General features: G+C 39.6%; 1 protein-coding gene across 2 annotated transcripts in view; it reads left to right on the top strand.

The window, feature by feature from the left end:
• prkacaa (protein kinase, cAMP-dependent, catalytic, alpha, genome duplicate a) overlaps positions 1 to 20,850 on the top strand; it is a 54,691-nt gene extending 33,841 nt beyond the window's left edge. Inside the window, exons 2-10 of one of the 2 annotated variants that reach the window (XM_062049874.1) lie at positions 2,152 to 2,213; positions 2,393 to 2,521; positions 2,601 to 2,699; positions 2,763 to 2,845; positions 2,917 to 3,043; positions 5,370 to 5,465; positions 5,537 to 5,659; positions 20,012 to 20,176; positions 20,246 to 20,850. In XM_062049874.1, coding sequence (XP_061905858.1) covers positions 2,152 to 2,213; positions 2,393 to 2,521; positions 2,601 to 2,699; positions 2,763 to 2,845; positions 2,917 to 3,043; positions 5,370 to 5,465; positions 5,537 to 5,659; positions 20,012 to 20,176; positions 20,246 to 20,371 — 1,010 coding nt within the window. In that variant the 3' untranslated portion in view covers positions 20,372 to 20,850. The remainder of the gene's footprint in view (positions 1 to 2,151; positions 2,214 to 2,392; positions 2,522 to 2,600; positions 2,700 to 2,762; positions 2,846 to 2,916; positions 3,044 to 5,369; positions 5,466 to 5,536; positions 5,660 to 20,011; positions 20,177 to 20,245) is intronic. The other variant, XM_062049873.1, reaches the window with a different exon arrangement.
• Positions 20,851 to 21,173: the final 323 nt, after the last annotated feature.

Raw genomic sequence — 21,173 nt, 5'->3', positions numbered from 1 at the left:
AATAGTGTGAAAGTCCAGTCCATAGTGGATCTAACATAATAGTGAGAGTCCAGTCCATAGTGGATCTAACATTATAGTGAGAGTCCAGTCCATAGTGGATCTAACATAATAGTGTGAGAGTCCAGTCCATAGTGGATCTAACATAATAGTGTGAGAGTCCAGTCCATAGTGGATCTAACATAATAGTGAGAGTCCAGTCCATAGTGGATCTAACAGAATAGTGTGAGAGTCCAGTCCATAGTGGATCTAACATAATAGTGTGAGAGTCCAGTCCATAGTGGATCTAACATAATAGTGAGAGTCCAGTCCATAGTGGATCTAACATAATAGTGAGAGTCCAGTCCATAGTGGATCTAACATAATAGTGAGAGTCCAGTCCATAGTGGATCTAACATAATAGTGAGAGTCCAGTCCATAGTGGATCTAACATAATAGTGAGAGTCCAGTCCATAGTGGATCTAACATAATAGTGAGAGTCCAGTCCATAGTGGATCTAACATAATAGTGTGAGAGTCCAGTCCATAGTGGATCTAACATAATAGTGAGAGTCCAGTCCGTAGTGGATATAACATAATAGTGAGAGTCCAGTCCATAGTGGATCTAACATAATAGTGAGAGTCCAGTCCATAGTGGATCTAACATAATAGTGAGAGTCCAGTCCGTAGTGGATCTAACATAATAGTGAGAGTCCAGTCCGTAGTGGATCAAACATTGTAGTGAGAGTCCAGTCCATAGTGGATCTAACATAATAGTGAGAGTCCAGTCCATAGTGGATCTAACATAATAGTGAGAGTCCAGTCCATAGTGGATCTAACATAATAGTGAGAGTCCAGTCTATAGTGGATCTAACATAATAGTGAGAGTCCAGTCCATAGTGGATCTAACATAATAGTGAGAGTCCAGTCCATAGTGGATCTAACATAATAGTGAGAGTCCAGTCCGTAGTGGATCTAACATAATAGTGAGAGTCCAGTCCGTAGTGGATCTAACATAATAGTGAGAGTCCAGTCCGTAGTGGATCTAACATAATAGTGACAGTCCAGTCCGTAGTGGATCTAACATAATAGTGAGAGTCCAGTCCGTAGTGGATCTAACATAATAGTGAGAGTCCAGTCCATAGTGGATCCAACATAATAGTGAGAGTCCAGTCCATAGTGGATCTAACATCATAGTGAGAGTCCAGTCCGTAGTGGATCTAACATAATAGTGAGAGTCCAGTCCGTAGTGGATCTAACATAATAGTGAGAGTCCAGTCCGTAGTGGATCTAACATAATAGTGAGAGTCCAGTCCATAGTGGATCTAACATAATAGTGAGAGTCCAGTCCATAGTGGATCCAACATAATAGTGAGAGTCCAGTCCATAGTGGGGCCAGCAGGAGACCATCCCGAGCGGAGACGGGTCAGCAGCGTAGAGATGTCCCCAGCCCCCAGCCGATGCACAGGCGAGCAGTCCACCCCGGGTCCCGACTCTGGACAGCCAGCACTTCATCCATGGCCACCGGACCTGTGCCCCCCCCCCCTCCCCCCCTCCACAAGGGAGAGGGGGGCAGACTAGAAAAGAAAAGAAACGGCAGATCAACTGGTCTAAAAAGGGAGTCTATTTAAAGGCTAGAGTATACAAATGAGTTTTAAGATGGGACTTAAATGCTTCTACTGAGGTAGCATCTCTAACTGTTACTGCTAGAACATTCCAGAGTACTGGAGCCCCAATAGAAAACGCTCTATAGCCCGCAGACTTTTTTTGGGCTCTGGGAATCACTAACAAGCCGGAGTTCTTTGAAGGCAGATTTCTTGCCGGGACATATGGTACAATACAGTCAGCAAGATAGGATGGAGGTAGACCGTGTAGTATTTTATACCTAAGTAGTAAAACCTTGAAGTCACATCTTAAGTGCACAGGAAGCCAGTGCAGGTGAGCCAGTATAGGTATATATATATATGTATATAAAGGTATATACAGTATAGGCGTAATATGATCAAACTTTCTTGTTCTTGTCAAAAGTCTAGCAGCCGCATTTTGTACCAACTGTAATGTTTGAATGTTTGTGAAAGAGCAGAGATGCCCAGCCCTGTTATGGATGTGCTGCACATAGGGTCCACTGCTCTGTTGCATCATTTGAAATAGTCTCTATCTGCACTTTGTTCCACAGTGAAGGAGTTTCTTGCCAAAGCCAAAGAAGATTTCCTAAAGAAATGGGAGAATCCAGCACAGGTAACACTCATGTGTATTGCCTGTGTTAGCGTGAAGATTCACTATAAATATGGACATAGCTTGGGGCAGTCTCTGTGGAAATAGTCCCACCCATGAACTGCTCTGTTTATTTGAGAGGCAGGGCGCCCTCTGCTGGCCTGACACGTACCATGCAAACATATGTTCTCCATTCCACACAGCAAACTGCAGCTTTGGACCACTTTGAGCGTCTAAAGACTTTAGGCACTGGTTCCTTTGGCAGAGTCATGCTGGTTAAGCACAAAGAGTCGGGCCTGCACTTTGCAATGAAAATACTTGACAAACAAAAGGTAAGCTGCTTTGGTCCGCAGCACATTTCCGTGTTCAATTTGGTGTTGAGTCGGCGTCCGTCCTCTCCTCCCCCTCCAGGTGGTGAAGCTGAAGCAGATCGAGCACACACTAAATGAGAAACGCATCCTGCAGGCAGTTACCTTTCCTTTCCTTGTGCGACTGGAGCATTCTTTTAAGGTATGCAGCGACACCAGTGTTTCATCTCTACGTTGAAATTAGAGTTTGCCCGTCTCCTTTCAGGACAACAGTAATTTATATATGATAATGGAGTACGTCCCAGGAGGAGAAATGTTTTCACATTTGAGGAGAATCGGTAGATTCAGGTATATTGTTTTCTTCTTCTTCTTTTGCCCCAAATACTTGGACAAATATTGCTAAGGATGTTTTCTTGCAGTGAACCACACGCCCGCTTCTACGCAGCACAGATTGTACTGACCTTTGAGTACCTTCACTCGCTGGACCTCATCTACAGAGACCTGAAGCCAGAGAACCTGCTCATCGACCAGCAGGGTTACATCCAGGCAAGGCTCACTTCTTTGACACCCTTTTTTTTTTCTAGCTAAAAAAAAAAGTGTGATGTTTTGAGGTCTGCGCCCTCTCTTGCAGGTTACAGTACAAATAAATATTTATGCATGAATTAGTCATCTTTGTTGTTAGTAAGCACGCGCCTAAAATAACTTAAGCTGCATTTAGAAGTCGATGGAAATACAACAGCCATTAAATGTGTACGCTCAATTATCCGATTAGTCGACTAATCATTAAGATAATCGTTGACCAATCGACTATTAAAATAATGCTTAGTTGCAGCCCTAGTGTTCAATAGCTTATACATTACTGCCATCTTGTCTCTCAAAAGTGAAACTTACTTCAAATGGACTGAATTCCTTGGACCGCCTCATCCTACCTGGCTGCCACACACCTTCTCCACTCATAAATAAGTTGGAAATTGCATTACTGTATTTATTGGCAGGCTTAAATAAGTCCAAAAACAACACCCAGCTCAAATTTCTACATCATTTCTATGTAGGAAATGCCTTCCAAAGCACCTTTAAAAATGGAATAATAAAGGGGCCCCGTAACCTCCAGCCGATTATTTTGAATTCCTCTTTTTTTTTTTTTACCTCGCTGGGATCCTTGCAAACCGCAGAGTTTATACTTTGTTATTAATGCACACATGCTAAAAGTGCAATATGCACACATGCTAAAAGTGCAATTTCAATATTGATGAAAGGGATGTAACGATTATTGTTATAATAATGATAAACAGCAATATAATTTCCGACAGTTAGTATTACCATTAAACATTTTCCCTATTGGAAAATTGTGATTATAATCTCGCTTTGAAATACTCCCGGTGATACTGCAAATTTTATGTAAAAGCAGCTAGCGCTCTAATCGATAGCTACCTTAAATGCCAAAATGAATACAACCCAGATTAACGTATTTCCCCGTTACAAACAATATCCGTTTTGCCTTCAATATCAAACACTCTAAAACCTTTACAAATTCAAAACATGAGAAGATAAACATATAAAAAACTTAATACCGTATTTTTCGGAGTATAAATCGCTCCGGAGTATAAGTCGCACCGGCCGAAAAATGCATAATAAAGAAGGAAAAAAACATATATAAGTCGCACTGGAGTATAAGTCGCATTTTTTGGGGAAGTTTATTTGATAAAAGCCAACACCAAGAATAGACATTTGAAAGGCAATTTAAAATGTCTAAAGAATAGTGAACAACAGGCTGAATAAGTGTACGTTATATGAGGCATAAATAACCAACTGACAACGTGCCTGGTATGTTAACGTAACACAGGGGTGTCCAAAGTGCGGCCCGCAGCTAATTGTTTAGCGGCCCGCCACACATTCTGCAAAAATTGCAAAATTGATAATATTGCAAAAATGTAAAAAAACATTTTAAAAAAGTGGAATGAGGTGAAATCTAACAAGTAAAAAGTTGCAATGTTGACACAAAGCTGCCATGCAGGCTGTTTTTTTTCCTTTTGTGTTTATTTTTCTTTTTTTTGCCATTGCTAAAAAAAAAAAAAAGACTAAAAATCTATGTTATAATGAATTATTACTTTAATTTAAGTGTTAAAAGTAAAAAAAAATTAATAAAAATGTATCACTTTATGAGTGGGGGACCTTTTGGATCCCAAATATATTTAGTAGGATTTTATTTAACTTTTCACTGTGATTACTCAAAAATATTAAAGAATTAAAATCAATGGTGTCCTGCATTATTGATCTTTTAAGGCTCTAATTACTAAATACTGCATATTTCAGTTTTACTATAAAAAACAAAGTTGTCTTTGACAGAAAACCTTTTTTTTTTTTACTTTATATCAACCTCAAGTTGATACAGAGATTTACTGTAAGCGTTAAATAAAAAATAATACTAATAATTTGACTTATTTTAAACAGTTTAATGACAGAGACTCTTTATGGTCCCCGGGAGCCCTAAAGGTTGAAAAGAAAAAAAAATCCATATATTTTGTTATGGTTTGAAAATGAAAAATATCAAAATGGCCCCCGCATGCTTACATTTTTCCGTGTGCGGCCCTCAGTGGAAAAAGTTTGGACACCCCTGACGGAACATATTATGGTAAGAGTCATTCAAATAACTATAACATATAGAACATGCTATACGTTTACCAAACAATCTGTCACTCCTAATCGCTAAATCCCATATGAAATCTTATACGTCTAGTCTCTTACGTGAATAATATTATTTGATATTTTACGCTAATGTGTTAATCATTTCACACATAAGTCGCTCCTGAGTATAAGTCGCAAAAACTGCGACTTATAGTCTGAAAAATACGGTATATTGTGTGTGTTGCAGGTTACAGATTTTGGCTTTGCGAAAAGAGTGAAAGGTCGAACCTGGACGCTTTGCGGAACTCCAGAGTACCTGGCACCCGAGATCATCTTAAGTAAAGTGAGTGTTCTGTTTTGTAGTGCGACAACCCTGTAAGCGTGACCTGAGCAGACATTATTTCATGTTTCCAGGGCTACAATAAAGCCGTTGACTGGTGGGCTCTCGGGGTGCTCATATACGAGATGGCTGCTGGGTACCCCCCGTTCTTTGCAGACCAGCCCATCCAAATTTATGAGAAGATTGTATCAGGGAAGGTAAGTTCAAAACATCCTGGATTAAAACTGAGGCTACTTACAGGTAGGGATGGGTACCGGATTCGGTACTTTTATAGGCACTGATCGAACTCCTTTGTTACTACTAGGTATCAATCACCTCAAATCAAAAGGTGCTATCAAACAGTGCCATATGTTGATATCTTTATTACACGCTTCCATTTGTGCTGCTGCTGTTTCTTATGCCATTTAAGGTTTTCTTTTCGAGTTTTTTCCAAGTACCGGTATATGTTTTTAGTGTTTAATCAATCAAAGTTTACTTATATAGCCCTAAATCACAAGTGTCTCAAAGGGCTGCACAAGCCACAATGACATCCTCCGCTCAGATCCCACATCAGGGCGAGGAAAAACTCAGCCCAATGGGATGACAATGAGAAACCTTGGAGGGGACCGCAGATGTGGGGACCCCCCCCCCTCCTAATAAGCCGGAGTTCTTTGAACGCAGATTTCTTGCCGGGACATATGGTACAATACAATCAGCAAGATAGACGCTTTAGTATTTTATACCTAAGTTGTAAAACCTTAAAGTGACATCTTAAGTGCACAGGAAGCCAGTGCAGGTGAGCCAGTGTATATATATATTTATATATATATATATATATATATATATATATATATATATATATATATATATATATATATATTAGAGATGTCCGACAATATCGGCCGGCCTATAATATCGGCCGATAAATGCTTTAAAATGTAATATCGGAAATTTATCGGTATCGTTTTTTTTATTATCGGTATCGTTTTTTTGTTATTGTTTTTTTTTAATTTATTTTTTTATTTATTAAATCCACATAAAAAACACAAGATACACTTACAATTAGTGCACCAAGCCAAAAAACCTCCCTCCCCCATTTACACTCATTCACACAAAAGGGTTGTTTCTTTCTGTTATTAATATTCTGCTTCCTACATTATATATCAATATATATCAATACAGTCTGCAAGGGATACAGTCCGTAAGCACACATGATTGTGCGTGCTGCTGCTCCACTAATAGTACTAACCTTAACAGTTAATTTTACTAATTTTCATTAATTACTAGTTTCTATGTAACTGATTTTATATTGTTTTACTTTCTTTTTTATTCAAGAAAATGTTTTTAATTTATTTATCTTGTTTTATTTTATTAATTTAAAAAAAAAAAAGGACCTTATCTTCACCATACCTGGTTGTCCAAATTAGGCATAATAATGTGTTAATTCCACAACTGTATATATCAGTATCGGTATCGGTTGATATCGGTATCGGTAATTAAAGAGTTGGACAATATCGGAATATCGGATATCGGCAAAAAGCCATTATCGGACATCCCTAATATATATATATATATATATATATATATATATATATACACATTATATATTATAGAAGATAATACCCAGATTCTTTACCGAGTCGCCTTGTGTAATTGTTTTGTTGTCAAATGTTAAGGTGGTATTATTAAATAGGTGTCGGTGTCTAGCAGGATTGATAATCAGGGTTTCCGTTTTCTTAGCGTTGTGTTGCAAAAAGTTAGCAGACATCCATTGTTTAATGCTGTCCTTCCTTCATTGGGAGCACCACCACCAGCAGAAAGGAATAGCTAAAGAACAAAATGGAGGAGCAAAAGTTAGTTTCGAGTACAGGGAATTAAGCGTGATGGTGTTCATTAAAAAAAAAGGCTCCATGATGTTATTTTGCTGACTCTCTCATTGAGTTGGAGGGTCATAGCTATCAGGAAGAGGCGAGGGGGGTTGGGGTCTGTCTGTAAATGTCAGCTGGTGTAGGAATGACACAATGAGGGAGACTATGTATAGCTGTTGTACAGTGTATAATAATAATAATACATTTGATCTGGTATAGCGCTTTTCAGAGTACTCAAAGACGCTTTACAGCAGTGGTCCCCAACCTTTTTGTAACTGCGGACCGATCAACGCTTGAAAATTTGTCCCACGGACTGGGGGTTGGGGGGGGAGATTTTAAAAATGTAAAAAAATGTAAAAAATATATATATATATATTTTTTTGGTCATTAAAAAATACAATCATGCGTGCTCATGGACTGTATCCCTTTTTGATTGATTGGTTGAGACTTTTATTAGTAGGTTGCACAGTGAAGTACATATTCCGTACAATTGACCACTAAATGGTAACACCCCAATAAGTTTTTCAACTTGTTTAAATCGGGGTCCACTTAAATTGATTCATGATACAGATATATACTATCATATATACTATCATCATAATACAGTCATCACATAAGATAATCACATTGAATTATTTACATTATTTACAATCAGGGGTGTGGAGGGGGATATGGACAGCAAGTAGTGGACATAGAGAGAGAGAGAGAGAGAGAGAGAGAGAGAGAGAGAGAGAGAGAGAGAGAGAGAGAGAGAGAGAGAGAGAGAGAGAGATCAGAAGGCATAAGAAAAAGTATCTGCATTTGATTGTTTACATTTGATTATTAGCAATCCGGGGAGGGTGTTAGTTTAGGGTTGTAACTGCCTGGAGGTGAACTTTTATTGCGGTTTTAAAGGAGGATAGAGATGCCCTTTCTTTTACACCTGTTGGGAGCGCATTCCACATTGATGTGGCATAGAAAGAGAATGAGTTAAGACCTTTGTTAGTTCGGAATCTGGGTTTAACGTGGTTAGTGGAGCTCCCCCTGGTGTTGTGGTTATGGCGGTCATTTACGTTAAGGAAGTAGTTTGACATGTACTTCGGTATCAGGGAGGTGTAGTGGATTTTATAGACTAGGCAGACCCTGCAGACTGTATTGATATATATTGATATATAATGTAGGAAGCAGAATATTAATAACAGAAAGAAACAACCCTTTTGTGTGAATGAGTGTAAATGGGGGGAGGGAGGTTTTTTGGGTTGGTGCACTAATTGTAAGTGTATCTTGTGTTTTTTATGTTGATTTAATACAAAAAAAATAATAATAGTAATTTATTTTTTTATTTTTATTTTTTTAATTTCTTGTGCGGCCCGGTACCAATCGATCCACGGCCCGGTGGTTGGGGACCACTGCTTTACAGGATAAAAAATTAAGATATAAAACAGTTCAAAGTAATAATATAACATCCAGGAAATATAAAAGCAGTACATTGTAAAATAAATCATAATACTGGACATTTACAAGACACAGAACACTAATCACTGGAATATCTGGAAAGTATTCACTTTTTCCACATTTTGTTGTTACGGTCCAATTCCAAAATGGAGTACATTTTTTTCTTCTTCAAAATTCTACCCACAACACGCCAATATTAAAATGTGGAAAGGTTTTGGGGGTTTTTTCGACATTTTTGCAAATGTATGAAATAGAAGAACTAAGAAATCCCATGAAGTATTTACAGCCCACGCCATGAAGCTCCAAGGTCAGCTCAAACCTACATCGTAATTGGAGTGCACCTGTGTTCACTTCCGTGGGTTGGACATGATTTGGAAAGGCACACACCTGTCTATACACAGTGGGTACGCAAAGTATTCAGACCCCTTGAAATGTTTAACTCTTTGTTCCATTGCAGTCGTTGGCTAAAATCCAAAAAGTTCATTTGATTTCTCACCACCCCCATCTTGACAGAAATAAAACAGAAATGTAGACATTTTTGCAAATGTTTTGAAAGTATTTAGACCTTTTGCTCAATATTTTGTTTATGCACCTTTAGCAGCAATTACCACCTCAAGTCTTCTTGACTACGGTGCCACAAGCTAGGCACACCTATCTTTGGGCACTTTGGCCCATTTCTCTTTGCAGAAACCTCTCAAACTTTTATCAGATTGAATGGGAAGCATTAGTTTTCATATTTTGCTGTTTTTCTTTCCCTCTACCCTGACTAGTCTCCCAGTTTCTGCCACTGAAAAGCATCCCCACAGCATGATGCTGCCACCACCATGCTTCACTGTAGGGATGGTATAAACCCTGGTAATGAGCGGTGCCTGGTTTCCTTCAAACATGACACTTCAATCTTTGACTCATCAGACCAGGGGCCGTACTTATCAAGCTTCTTAGAGTGCCATTTTACACTTAAGTCCTGAGAATTTGCGAAATGTAGTCCGACTCTCAAACTTAAGAATAAAAGCTTTTTTATCAACGTTCTTAAGTCTAAGAATCACTCCTACTCTCCACGATATTTAAGAGACCTTCAGAGGTGTCTTAAGTGGTTAGGAGTTGCCAGCAGGGGATGGCACTGAGGCGAGAGAGACGTGCGCCAACGTTCAGGGAACGGAACAATGTTTTGTTTTTTTTTGATGACGAGCAGCTGATCAAACGGTATCGTTTAGACAGAGCGGATATTCTTTTTGTCACAGATTTAATACTTTTCGATTCCTTGTTGATTTCTGCATGTGGCTGCAGTGGGCTAGTATATATAGAGCCACCCACACCAGTTTCAAATTAGTTGCCTAATTAATGAATTGGAAAGAAAATGTTATGACAGTAGCGTATGTGTGTGGCCGTGAGGTGAGTGACGTCAGTGAGTGTGTGGGCGAGAGAAGAGAGGGAGCGGTAGCGTGAGTGCCGGCGGGGACTAGTTTGTTTTGTATTATTTTGTAGTTTATTGTCAAAATATACACTCCCATTGTCCACTTCAATATTTCCAAAATATTTCTTTATTCTTAGACAACGGATTCCCTTCCGTGATTGGTCATTTCTATGGACACAGAAATGACGTCACCTAAAATTGCGTTTACGGCACATAGTAATGTCGTAATTCAGCTCTGAGTGTGACACTTAAGATTCAGTCCTACACTTGGCTGAAAGTGTGAGTAAGACGCTTGATAACTAACTTTTAAGTGCAGCTTTCAGCGAAGAATTTATTTACTCTTAAGTCAACTCTTAGCAGACTTCTTAGGAGTAATTAATTCTAAGAAGCTTGATAAGTACGGCCCCAGATCATTTGGTTTCTCATGGTCTGAGAGTCTTTCAGGTGCATTTTGCCAAACCTTTCACTTAGAAATGGCTTCCGCCTGACCACTCTACCATACTGGTGGTTTTCTGCAGAGACGGTTGTCCTTCTGGATGGTTCTTCTCTCCCCACAGAGAATGCTGTATCTGACAAAGTGACCATCGGGTTCTTGGTCACTTCTCTGACTAGACTAAGATGCAACAATGTACAAAGACATCCCGGATGAAAAGCAACGCTTCCAATTCAATCTAATGGAGGTTGCAAAGAGGAATGTGCTAAGCTGCCCAAAGATAGGTGTGCCAAGCTTGTGGCAACGTATTCAAGAAGACTTGAGGCTGTAATTGCTGCCAAAGGTGCTGTAAATTGAAGAAGTTAGGAACCACAAGGACTCTTTCAAGAGCTGGCTGGTCGTCTGAAATCAGCCACCTCTCATCGCCAGGCCTGTATTATACCTACAGTGAAGCACGGGGATGTCCGCATCATGCTTTGGTGATGTTTTTCAGCGGCAGCAACTGAGAGACTCGTCAGTTAATTAATACTATAAATGAGATGCAGAGGTGTAAAAGAAAAAACTGGGCAACACAGTTATTTTCAGCTTGTTGTTTAATGTTAAATAAATTAAAAACAACGATATTATTATGAAATAAATGATTATTTGATAGCACATGAACACACAGAAAAGTACCAAAACTGGACCCCTCATTGGCTGGTTGTGAGACAGCAGTGTTTCCCATAAACTGCCAAGATACCTGTGGCGGTGGGGGCGTGGCTATGGGCGTGGTCAACATGACATCATCGAGTAATTTGCATAATTCACTACAATGATATGATTTTCTCTAAAAAGGCTCAAAAAATGTATACTTACTAATTAATAATAACAGTTTTGTTTTAAACGTCCATCCATCCATCCATTTTACAATATAATTACAACACTTTATGTACATATTTATATACAGATTTGAACAATAAGTTATTCACTGAAATATATTTATTAATTGTGGTTCTTACAAAAAATATATCTTATAAAAATATAAAAGCTAAAATGTCTCTTAAAGCTCTGCCCCTTTAATTAGTGCATACTAAATAATTTAACTTTAGCCTACTACTACAAGCATATTATTTACCAGCAACATAAAGTGAAACAGAGGCAGAGGTGTCCTGCCACAGTCAGTAACAAATAAACAGAAAACAGTAGTGGTCAAATACAAATAAGGCAACAAGAGAAGTATCCTACACTTCTTTTTTGTAAAGTAATTCTGAACAGCCTATATGGGCATCTACATCTACTATATGATTTGCCTGAGAAGCTGGACAGGACAAAAAATAAAAAATAAAAAATATTTTTAATTTTTTTTAATTTGTGGCGGACGTAATTCTTTCGTGGCGGGCCGCCACAAATAAATGAATGTGTGGGAAACACTGGACAGGATCGATTGTTTCAGCCTTATTTTACCGGAAGTGAGTCTTACTTTTTAAAGCAGCACTTTTTTTTTTACACTGAATTTATACTATGCATTTTTTTTTTTACACTAAATTTTTATACACTAAATTCTAAAACACTGAATTTTTCTTTTAATTACATTTCCGGCATAGTTCATAGGGACATAGTTCACAAAATTCAAACGCAAACCATCTTGTTAGATAAATTCACTGTCAAAAAAAGGCTTTCCTAATAAGCCACCAATTAACCTGCATGTGCAACTAAGTTGTTTTTTTCTTTTAATATTTGCTTGAAACTGGATGTCCCGGCCCTGCACAATTCCTTGTACTTCAAAATACACCACCGTTCAAAAGTTTGGGGTCACATTAAAATGTCCTTATTTTCAATGAAGATAACTTTAAACTAGTCTTAACTTGAAAGAAATACACTCTATACATTGCTAATGCGGTAAATGACTATTCTAGCTGCAAATGTCTGCTTTTTGGTGCAATATCTACATAGGTGTATAGAGGCCCATTTCCAGCAACTATCACTCCAGTGTTCTAATGGTAGAATGTGTTTGCTCATTGGCTCAGAAGGCTAATTGATGATTAGAAAACCCTTGTGCAATCATGTTCACACACCTGGAAACAGTTTAGCTCCTTACAGAAGCTACAAGACTGACCTTTGAGCAGATTGAGTTTCTGGAGCATCACATTTGTGGGGTCAATTAAACGCTCAAAATGGCCAGAAAAAGAGAACTTTCATCTGAAACTCGACAGTCTATTCTTGTTCTTAGAAATGAAGGCTATTCCACAAAATTGCTTGGGTGACCCCAAACTTTTGAACGGTAGTGTACATCTATGTAGTAATAAGTAGGATTAGAACATTTTAGCAATATGCTTGTTTTCAAATACAGTAAGTTCTTGCTACTTCATTTTACAGACTAACATTTTTTTGACATATACCACAATAATATCCAACCGTGAGATATGATTTACCATTACATCCCTATAAAAATACATTTACATGATAAATGAACAATTTACCCAAATTGGGCTCTTTGACATATTCCTGGCCTGGATGTGGGTTTCGATCAGAGGGTGTCGCCTTTTCAGATGAAGGACCATATAAATAAACTTTGATTTATTTAACATCTCTTTTACTTTTTATTAAAGACTCTTGTTGGCCGAGGTGGCCATGAGCAGAGAACCATACTAACAAGGCATTTTACTAGTGTTTCTCACCTTTATTAAAGTGGTGCCATTTGCAGCTTTCTTCGGCCCTATGGTGCATTCTTTAGCAGCAAGACTTATTTAAAAAACACACAGACCAGGACTTATATGGAATAATAGCTGGGCAAACAGTACAACCTAGACCACAGGTGTCAAACTCAAGACCCCGGGGCCCAGATCTGGCCCGCCACATCATTTTGAATGGCCCGTGAAAGCCTGGAAATAATATCTTTCTTTCTTTTTCTATTTTGACAGAAAAAAAAGACTTTTACTGCATACAATTGTATATATTTTAAACTGTATTTATCTACTAATGCAACAGATATTATACTATCATACATTCGAAACACTTTTGGGATAAAAACATGCATAAATAGCTACTTGGCCTATATGGTTTCAAAGCAAGTTATCCACTGTAAACATGACAATATTTTTTTTTTTAAACAGCTCGGTCTTCAGAATCCTAACGTAAGAAAAAAAGTGTGGTGCCATGTTTACATTGACAGTAATACACTGTGAAAACAGCAACTATATTTTACTAACAAAAAACTGCAAGCTCAATCACCAGAATTGTACAATAAAATAGAGTGACACCATTTTACTGTCAATTTTATGGTAAAATTCTGCCATTTTTTGACTGCAAAATCCGCCAATTTTTTTTTCTTACAGTGTAGGTCAAATATAAATGTACTAATCACATGCATAGGTAATGGTGTGACAAGATCTAATCCAGGGGTCACCAACGCGGTGCCCGCGGGCACCAGGTAGCCCGCAAGGACCAGATGAGAAGCCCGCTGGCCTGTTCTAAAAATAGCTCAAATAGCAGCACTTACCAGTGAGCTGCCTCTATTTTTTAAATTGTATTTATTTACTAGCAAGCTGGTCTCGCTTTGCCTGACATTTTTAATTCTAAGAGAGACAAAACTCAAATAGTATTTGAAAATCCAAGAGAATATTTTAAAGACTTGGTCTTCACTTGTTTAAATAAATTCATTCATTTTTTTTACTTTGCTTCTTATAACTTTCAGAAAGACAATTTTAGAGAAAAAATACAACCTTAAAAAGGATTTTAGGATTTTTAAACACATATACCTTTTTACCTTTTAAATTCCTTCCTCTTCTTTCCTGACAATTCAAGACAATGTTCAAGTAAATTTATTTTTTTTATTGTAAAGAATAATAAATACATTTTAATTTGATTCTTCATTTTAGCTTCGGTTTTTTCGACAAAGAATATTTGTGAAATATTTCTTCAAACTTATTATGAGAAAATTATTAGAAAATCTGTAGAATCAAATTTAAATCTTATTTCAAAGTCTTTTGAATTAAAAAAAAAAATTTTGTTCTGGAAAATCTAGAAGAAATAATGATTTGTCTTTGTTAGAAATATAGCTTGGTCCAATTTGTTATATATTCTAACAAAGTGCAGATTGGATTTTAACCTATTTAAAACATGTCATCAAAATTCTAAAATTAATCTTAATCAGGAAAAATTACTAATGATGTTCCATGAATTATTTTTTTAATTTTTTCAAAAAGATTCGAATTAGCTAGTTTTTCTCTTCTTTTTTTCGGTTGAATTTTGAATTTTAAAGAGTCGAAATTGAAGATAAACTATGTTTAAAAATTTAATTGTCATTTTTTTTTCGTGTTTTCTCCTCTTTTAAACCGTTCAATTAAGTGTAAATATCATTAATTATTAATAATAACATAGAGTTAAAGGTAAATTGAGCAAATTGGCTATTTCTGGCAATTTATTGAAGTGTGTATCAAACTGGTAGCCCTTCGCATTAATCATTACCCAAGAAGTAGCTCTTGCTTTCAAAAAGGTTGGTGAGCCCTGCTCTAATCCTTATACATGTATGTTTCTTTTATTCACGTTACAAGCGGCCAAAACTGCAAGGTGGCCCTCAGTGAGAACCACTTTGACGGCCCTGACCGCGACAATATAAGAAAACTAAGTTGAACTATTACAAAAAAGTGGGCTAAAATAATAAAACCTGGTGTAGTTTCCTAATGAAACCTTGGCTTGACGCTCCTCTACTTCCTCCTGCTTGCTGCGGCAACAACAAACACAACTCCAGACGCTCCTCTTTGTGTTGTATCCTTTACTTGTCAACTTAATCATTCCAAAATGTCAAACAATAACCACGTGGGGACAAATGAATGGCAAAATAAAGAGAGAGTGTTACAGTAAGAAAGAGTAAGAGCAAGGTCAAAAAACTGTCTCTCCATTCCACCATACCTGACTACCATTACCCATAATGCATTGTGTTTAGTCTTTATTTGAAGGGACAATGCAGGGAACATTAAACTCAAAGACATATATGTTCTGTACCAGATTATAGCTAAATAGCTCATTTCCATCTGCAGTCCCTGGTACCGAAATTACAGGCATACAGAAATCATGCAATAAAATGATGACAATAAAATCATACTAGCAGTGAGAGTCCAGTCCATAGTGGATCTAACATAATAGTGGGAGTCCAGTCCATAGTGGATCTAACATAATAGTGAGAGTCCAGTCCATAGTGGATCTAACATAATAGTGAGAGTCCAGTCCATAGTGGATCTAACATAATAGTGAGAGTCCAGTCCATAGTGGATCTAACATAATAGTGAGAGTCCAGTCCATAGTGGATCTAACATAATAGTGAGAGTCCAGTCCATAGTGGATCTAACATAATAGTGTGAGTCCAGTCCATAGTGGATCTAACATAATAGTGTGAGAGTCCAGTCCATAGTGGATCTAACATAATAGTGAGAGTCCAGTCCATAGTGGATCTAACATAATAGTGAGAGTCCAGTCCATAGTGGATCTAACATAATAGTGAGAGTCCAGTCCATAGTGGATCTAACATAATAGTGGGAGTCCAGTCCATAGTGGATCTAACATAGCAGTGAGAGTCCAGTCCATAGTGGATCTAACATAATAGTGTGAGAGTCCAGTCCATAGTGGATCTAACATAGCAGTGAGAGTCCAGTCCATAGTGGATCTAACATAGCAGTGAGAGTCCAGTCCATAGTGGATCTAATATAGCAGTGAGAGTCCAGTCCATAGTGGATCTAACATAGCAGTGAGAGTCCAGTCCATAGTGGATCTAACATAATAGTGAAAGTCCAGTCCATAGTGGATCTAACATAATAGTGAGAGTCCAGTCCATAGTGGATCTAACATAATAGTGTGAGAGTCCAGTCCATAGTGGATCTAACATAATAGTGTGAGAGTCCAGTCCATAGTGGATCTAACATAATAGTGTGAGAGTTCAGTCCATAGTGGATCTAACATAATAGTGAGAGTCCAGTCCACAGTGGATCTAACATAATAGTGTGAGAGTCCAGTCCATAGTGGATCTAACATAATAGTGTGAGAGTCCAGTCCATAGTGGATCTAGCATAATAGTGTGAGAGTTCAGTCCATAGTGGATCTAACATAATAGTGAGAGTCCAGTCCATAGTGGATCTAACATAATAGTGAGAGTCCAGTCCATAGTGGATCTAACATAATAGTGAGAGTCCAGTCCATAGTGGATCTAACATAATAGTGTGAGAGTCCAGTCCATAGTGGATCTAACATAATAGTGTGAGAGTCCAGTCCATAGTGGATCTAACATAATAGTGTGAGAGTCCAGTCCATAGTGGATCTAACATAATAGTGTGAGTCCAGTCCATAGTGGATCTAACATAATAGTGTGAGAGTTCAGTCCATAGTGGATCTAACATAATAGTGTGAGTCCAGTCCATAGTGGATCTAACATAATAGTAAGAGTCCAGTCCATAGTGGATCTAACATAATAGTGTGAGAGTCCAGTCCATAGTGGATCTAACATAATATTGTGAGAGTCCAGTCCATAGTGGATCTAACATAATAGTGTGAGTCCAGTCCATAGTGGATCTAACATAATAGTGAGAGTCCAGTCCATAGTGGATCTAACATAATAGTGTGAGAGTCCAGTCCATAGTGGATCTAACATAATAGTGTGAGAGTCCAGTCCAAAGTTGCAATTGTCAGACATTTTTTACATTTTAACAGTGGAACCTCCCTGTCAAAAAGAGACTAAAACCGACTAAAAATCTAAAATATTACAAAAAATAAATAAAAAAAAGAGTATATTTATATTTTTCAAAAATGAGTAAATAAACTTAAAGGCAGCAGGGTGGAAGAGGGGTTAGTGTGTGTGCCTTAAGGCTGCAGCTAACGATTATTTCTCTATCGAATAATCTATAGATTATTTTTTCGATTAATCGGTTAATGTATAGATTATTTTTCGATTAATCTATAGATTATTTTTCCTTTTACCGATTATTTTTTATTTTATTTAAAATGAAGATGAAAAAATAAATGTAGGCCAGTTTTTTCAAAAGGCATGGCTTTTATTTACAAAAAAAAAGAAGTATGGCCACTCAGTCAACATTGACAACAACATGACTAAATATTCTGTAACAATGTAAACATTTAAAACTTTTAACATTTAACAAAATTAAAAGTAGCTTATTTGCTTTTTAATGTGCAAATATAAAAGTAAACATCCAGTGCAAATCTTAATATTCTGCAATAGTATAAGCATTTCAAAAGTAAAAGTATTGCTTATTTTGCTTTAAAATGTGCAAAAATAAAGATAAACATCCAATACAAAAAAGTGCAAAACGAAATATTCTGTAACAACAGTGTAAACATTTCAACAAAAGTGAAAGTATTGCTTATTTGCTAAAATGTGCAAAAATAAAGATAAACATCCAATACAAAAAAGTGCCAATCTAAATATTCTGGAGCACTGTAAACATTAAGTATTGCTTTTAAAATGTGCAAAATAAACATCCAGTCCAACACAGTACACAATAACCAATTCTACTCATTCCAGTGAGTGACTAACAGTTGTAATGAAGAAAGGTTAGCATGTCTACTTGCTTTGGTTCTTTTCTTGTTTACAATATTCCCAGCAGCTGAAAATAGGCGCTCAGAAGGGGTCGATGTGGCTGGAACTGAGAGCTAATTAGCCTTCACCTCAAGCCAGGATTGCGAGCGAGCTGAGCTGCAGTTTAAGTTTCTAGAAGGTCAACGGGCTCATAGTGATGTTACTAGTAGTTGACTGGGAGGTGTTTATTATCATTTGGGGAGAGTCCGCTGCCTGATGCTCACCTGCTAAACACCTATCTGCTCCACGCTGAAGCGCTGACTACATGCGCTCTGAATACACACTGCTGATTGGCTGGTAACGCTCTGAATACGCACTGCTGATTGGCTGATAATGCTTTGTGTGTACCAATCAGATGGTTGTGAGGGTGGGACAATGCTGCGTGTGTACCAATCAGATGGTTGTATGGGTGGGACAATGCTGCGTGCTGAGACAGAGGCAGCCGCAGAAGGAGCAAAGCAGCTTGTTAACACTTTAGCAGCTAAAGTTAGCTTTAGCTTAGAAACTCGTTCGGTACACCCCCGTACCAAACCGAAAGCCCCGTACCGAAACGGTTCAATACAAAACACGTACCGTTACACCCCTAGCAGATACAAATGACACATTCATGTTTTTGTGTAATGATGACAACGTATGCTAACGCGGACGATTGACTAGTTGATTGTTGATGGTTTTCTTTTCAAATGTTCGTTCATAGTCGTTGTGCTGCTATGATAGGCCATTTACGCTCGACACAGTGTGCATACAACAACATTATTAGGCTGTGTATTGAAATACTCCCACACTTTTGACGTGCTTTTTCCCCTCGCTCGCACAGTCTGCTTTGCGCTCCGCCATGACGGTAGTGTGATGTAAATATGCGACGCATCGACGCACAAAAACGGCGTCGACGTATTTACGTAACCGATGACGTCGACTACGTCGACGCGTCGTTTCAGCCTTAGTGTGCCTCACAATACGAAAGTCATGAGTTCAATCCCGGGCTCGGGATCTTTCTGTGTGGAGTTTGCATGTTCTCCCCCGTGACTGCGTGGGTTCTACTCCGGCTTCCTCCCACCTCCAAAGACATGCACCTGGGGATAGGCCCCTCCCACCTCCAAAGACATGCACCTGGGGATAGGCCCCTCCCACCTCCCAAGACATGCCCCTGGGGATAGGCCCCTCCCACCTCCCAAGACATGCCCCTGGGGATAGGCCCCTCCCACCTCCCAAGACATGCACCTGGGGATAGGCCCCTCCCACCTCCCAAGACATGCACCTGGGGATAGGCCCCTCCCACCTCCAAAGACATGCACCTGGGGATAGGCCCCTCCCACCTCCCAAGACATGCACCTGGGGATAGGCCCCTCCCACCTCCCAAGACATGCACCTGGGGATAGGCCCCTCCCACCTCCCAAGACATGCACCTGGGGATAGGCCCCTCCCACCTCCCAAGACATGCACCTGGGGATAGGCCCCTCCCACCTCCCAAGACATGCACCTGGGGATAGGCCCCTCCCACCTTCCCAAGACATGCACCTGGGGATAGGCCCCTCCCACCTCCCAAGACATGCACCTGGGGATAGGCCCCTCCCACCTCCCAAGACATGCACCTGGGGATAGGTAGATTGTGGTCCCTAGTGTGTGAATGTTGTACATCTGTGATGAGGCGGTGACTTGTCCAGGGTGTACCCTGCCTCCCGCCCTAATGCAGCTGAGATAGCTCCAACACCCCCCGCGACCCTGAAAGGGACAAGCAGTATAAAATGGATGGGTGTATGTATGAGTAATAGTAGAGAATGTTCCAGTCAGGTCAAATAAATGTTTACATCCAAAGAGAGGAAGAATTTACTCGTCAACGTTTGCTCTTTTTTTTTGCAGGTGCGCTTCCCCTCCCACTTCAGCTCGGACCTGAAGGACTTGTTGAGGAACCTCCTCCAGGTGGACCTCACCAAGCGCTTCGGCAACCTCAGGAACGGCGTCAACGACATCAAAGGCCACAGGTGGTTCGCCACCACCGACTGGATCGCCATCTATCAGAGGAAGGTGAGCCAAGCCCCTCCCCCGGGCCCTAAACAAACCACGCCCCCTCACTGTGGGTGCCGTGCGTTGCAGGTGGAGGCCCCCTTCATCCCCAAGTGCAGAGGGCCCGGCGACACCAGCAACTTTGACGACTACGACGAGGAGGAGATCCGAGTGTCCATCGCAGAGAAGTGTGCCAAGGAGTTTGCCGAATTCTAACTTGCTTTGCTGATTTGGAGTAGCGGGGAGAGGATGTCGGGCGGACTGCTTCTTTGTGTTAAGCCCCTCCCCCTCCCCACCTTGCCTCCTCACAGGAGAGGCAGGCCCAGCAGCGAGGGAAAGATCCAACAGAACCAGCAGTGTTGCCTTCTTCACATCTTTTTTCTTTCTTTCTCAGCTGTTACCTGTTCACCTCTACCATCCCTGTTCACCTCTACCATCCCTGTTCACCTCTACCATCCCTGCTCACCTCTCCATCCCTGCTCACCTCTACCATCCCTGTTCACCTCTACCATCCCTGTTCACCTCTACCATCCCTGTTCACCTCTACTATCCCTGTTCACCTCTACCATCCCTGTTCACCTCTACCATCCCTGTTCACCTCTACCATCCCTGTTCACCTCTACCATCCCTGTTCACCTCTTCCATCCCTGTTCACCTGTACAATCCCTGTTCACCTCTACCATCCCTGTTCACCTCTACCATCCCTGCTCACCTGTACAATCCCTGTTCACCTCTACCATCCCTGTTCACCTCTACCATCCCTGCTCACCTCTACCATCCCTGCTCACCTCTACCATCCCTGTTCACCTCTACCATCCCTGTTCACCTCTACCATCCCTGTTCACCTCTACTATCCCTGTTCACCTCTACCATCCCTGTTCACCTCTACCATCCCTGTTCACCTCTACCATCCCTGTTCACCTCTACCATCCCTGTTCACCTCTTCCATCCCTGCTCACCTGTACAATCCCTGTTCACCTCTACCATCCCTGTTCACCTCTACCATCCCTGCTCACCT

The sequence above is a fragment of the Entelurus aequoreus genome, linkage group LG06 (genome assembly GCF_033978785.1).
Source record: "Entelurus aequoreus isolate RoL-2023_Sb linkage group LG06, RoL_Eaeq_v1.1, whole genome shotgun sequence".
NCBI lineage: Eukaryota > Metazoa > Chordata > Actinopteri > Syngnathiformes > Syngnathidae > Entelurus > Entelurus aequoreus.
The sequence above is the reverse complement of the archived record's forward strand: the minus strand, read 5'-3'. Positions and strand labels throughout refer to the sequence as shown.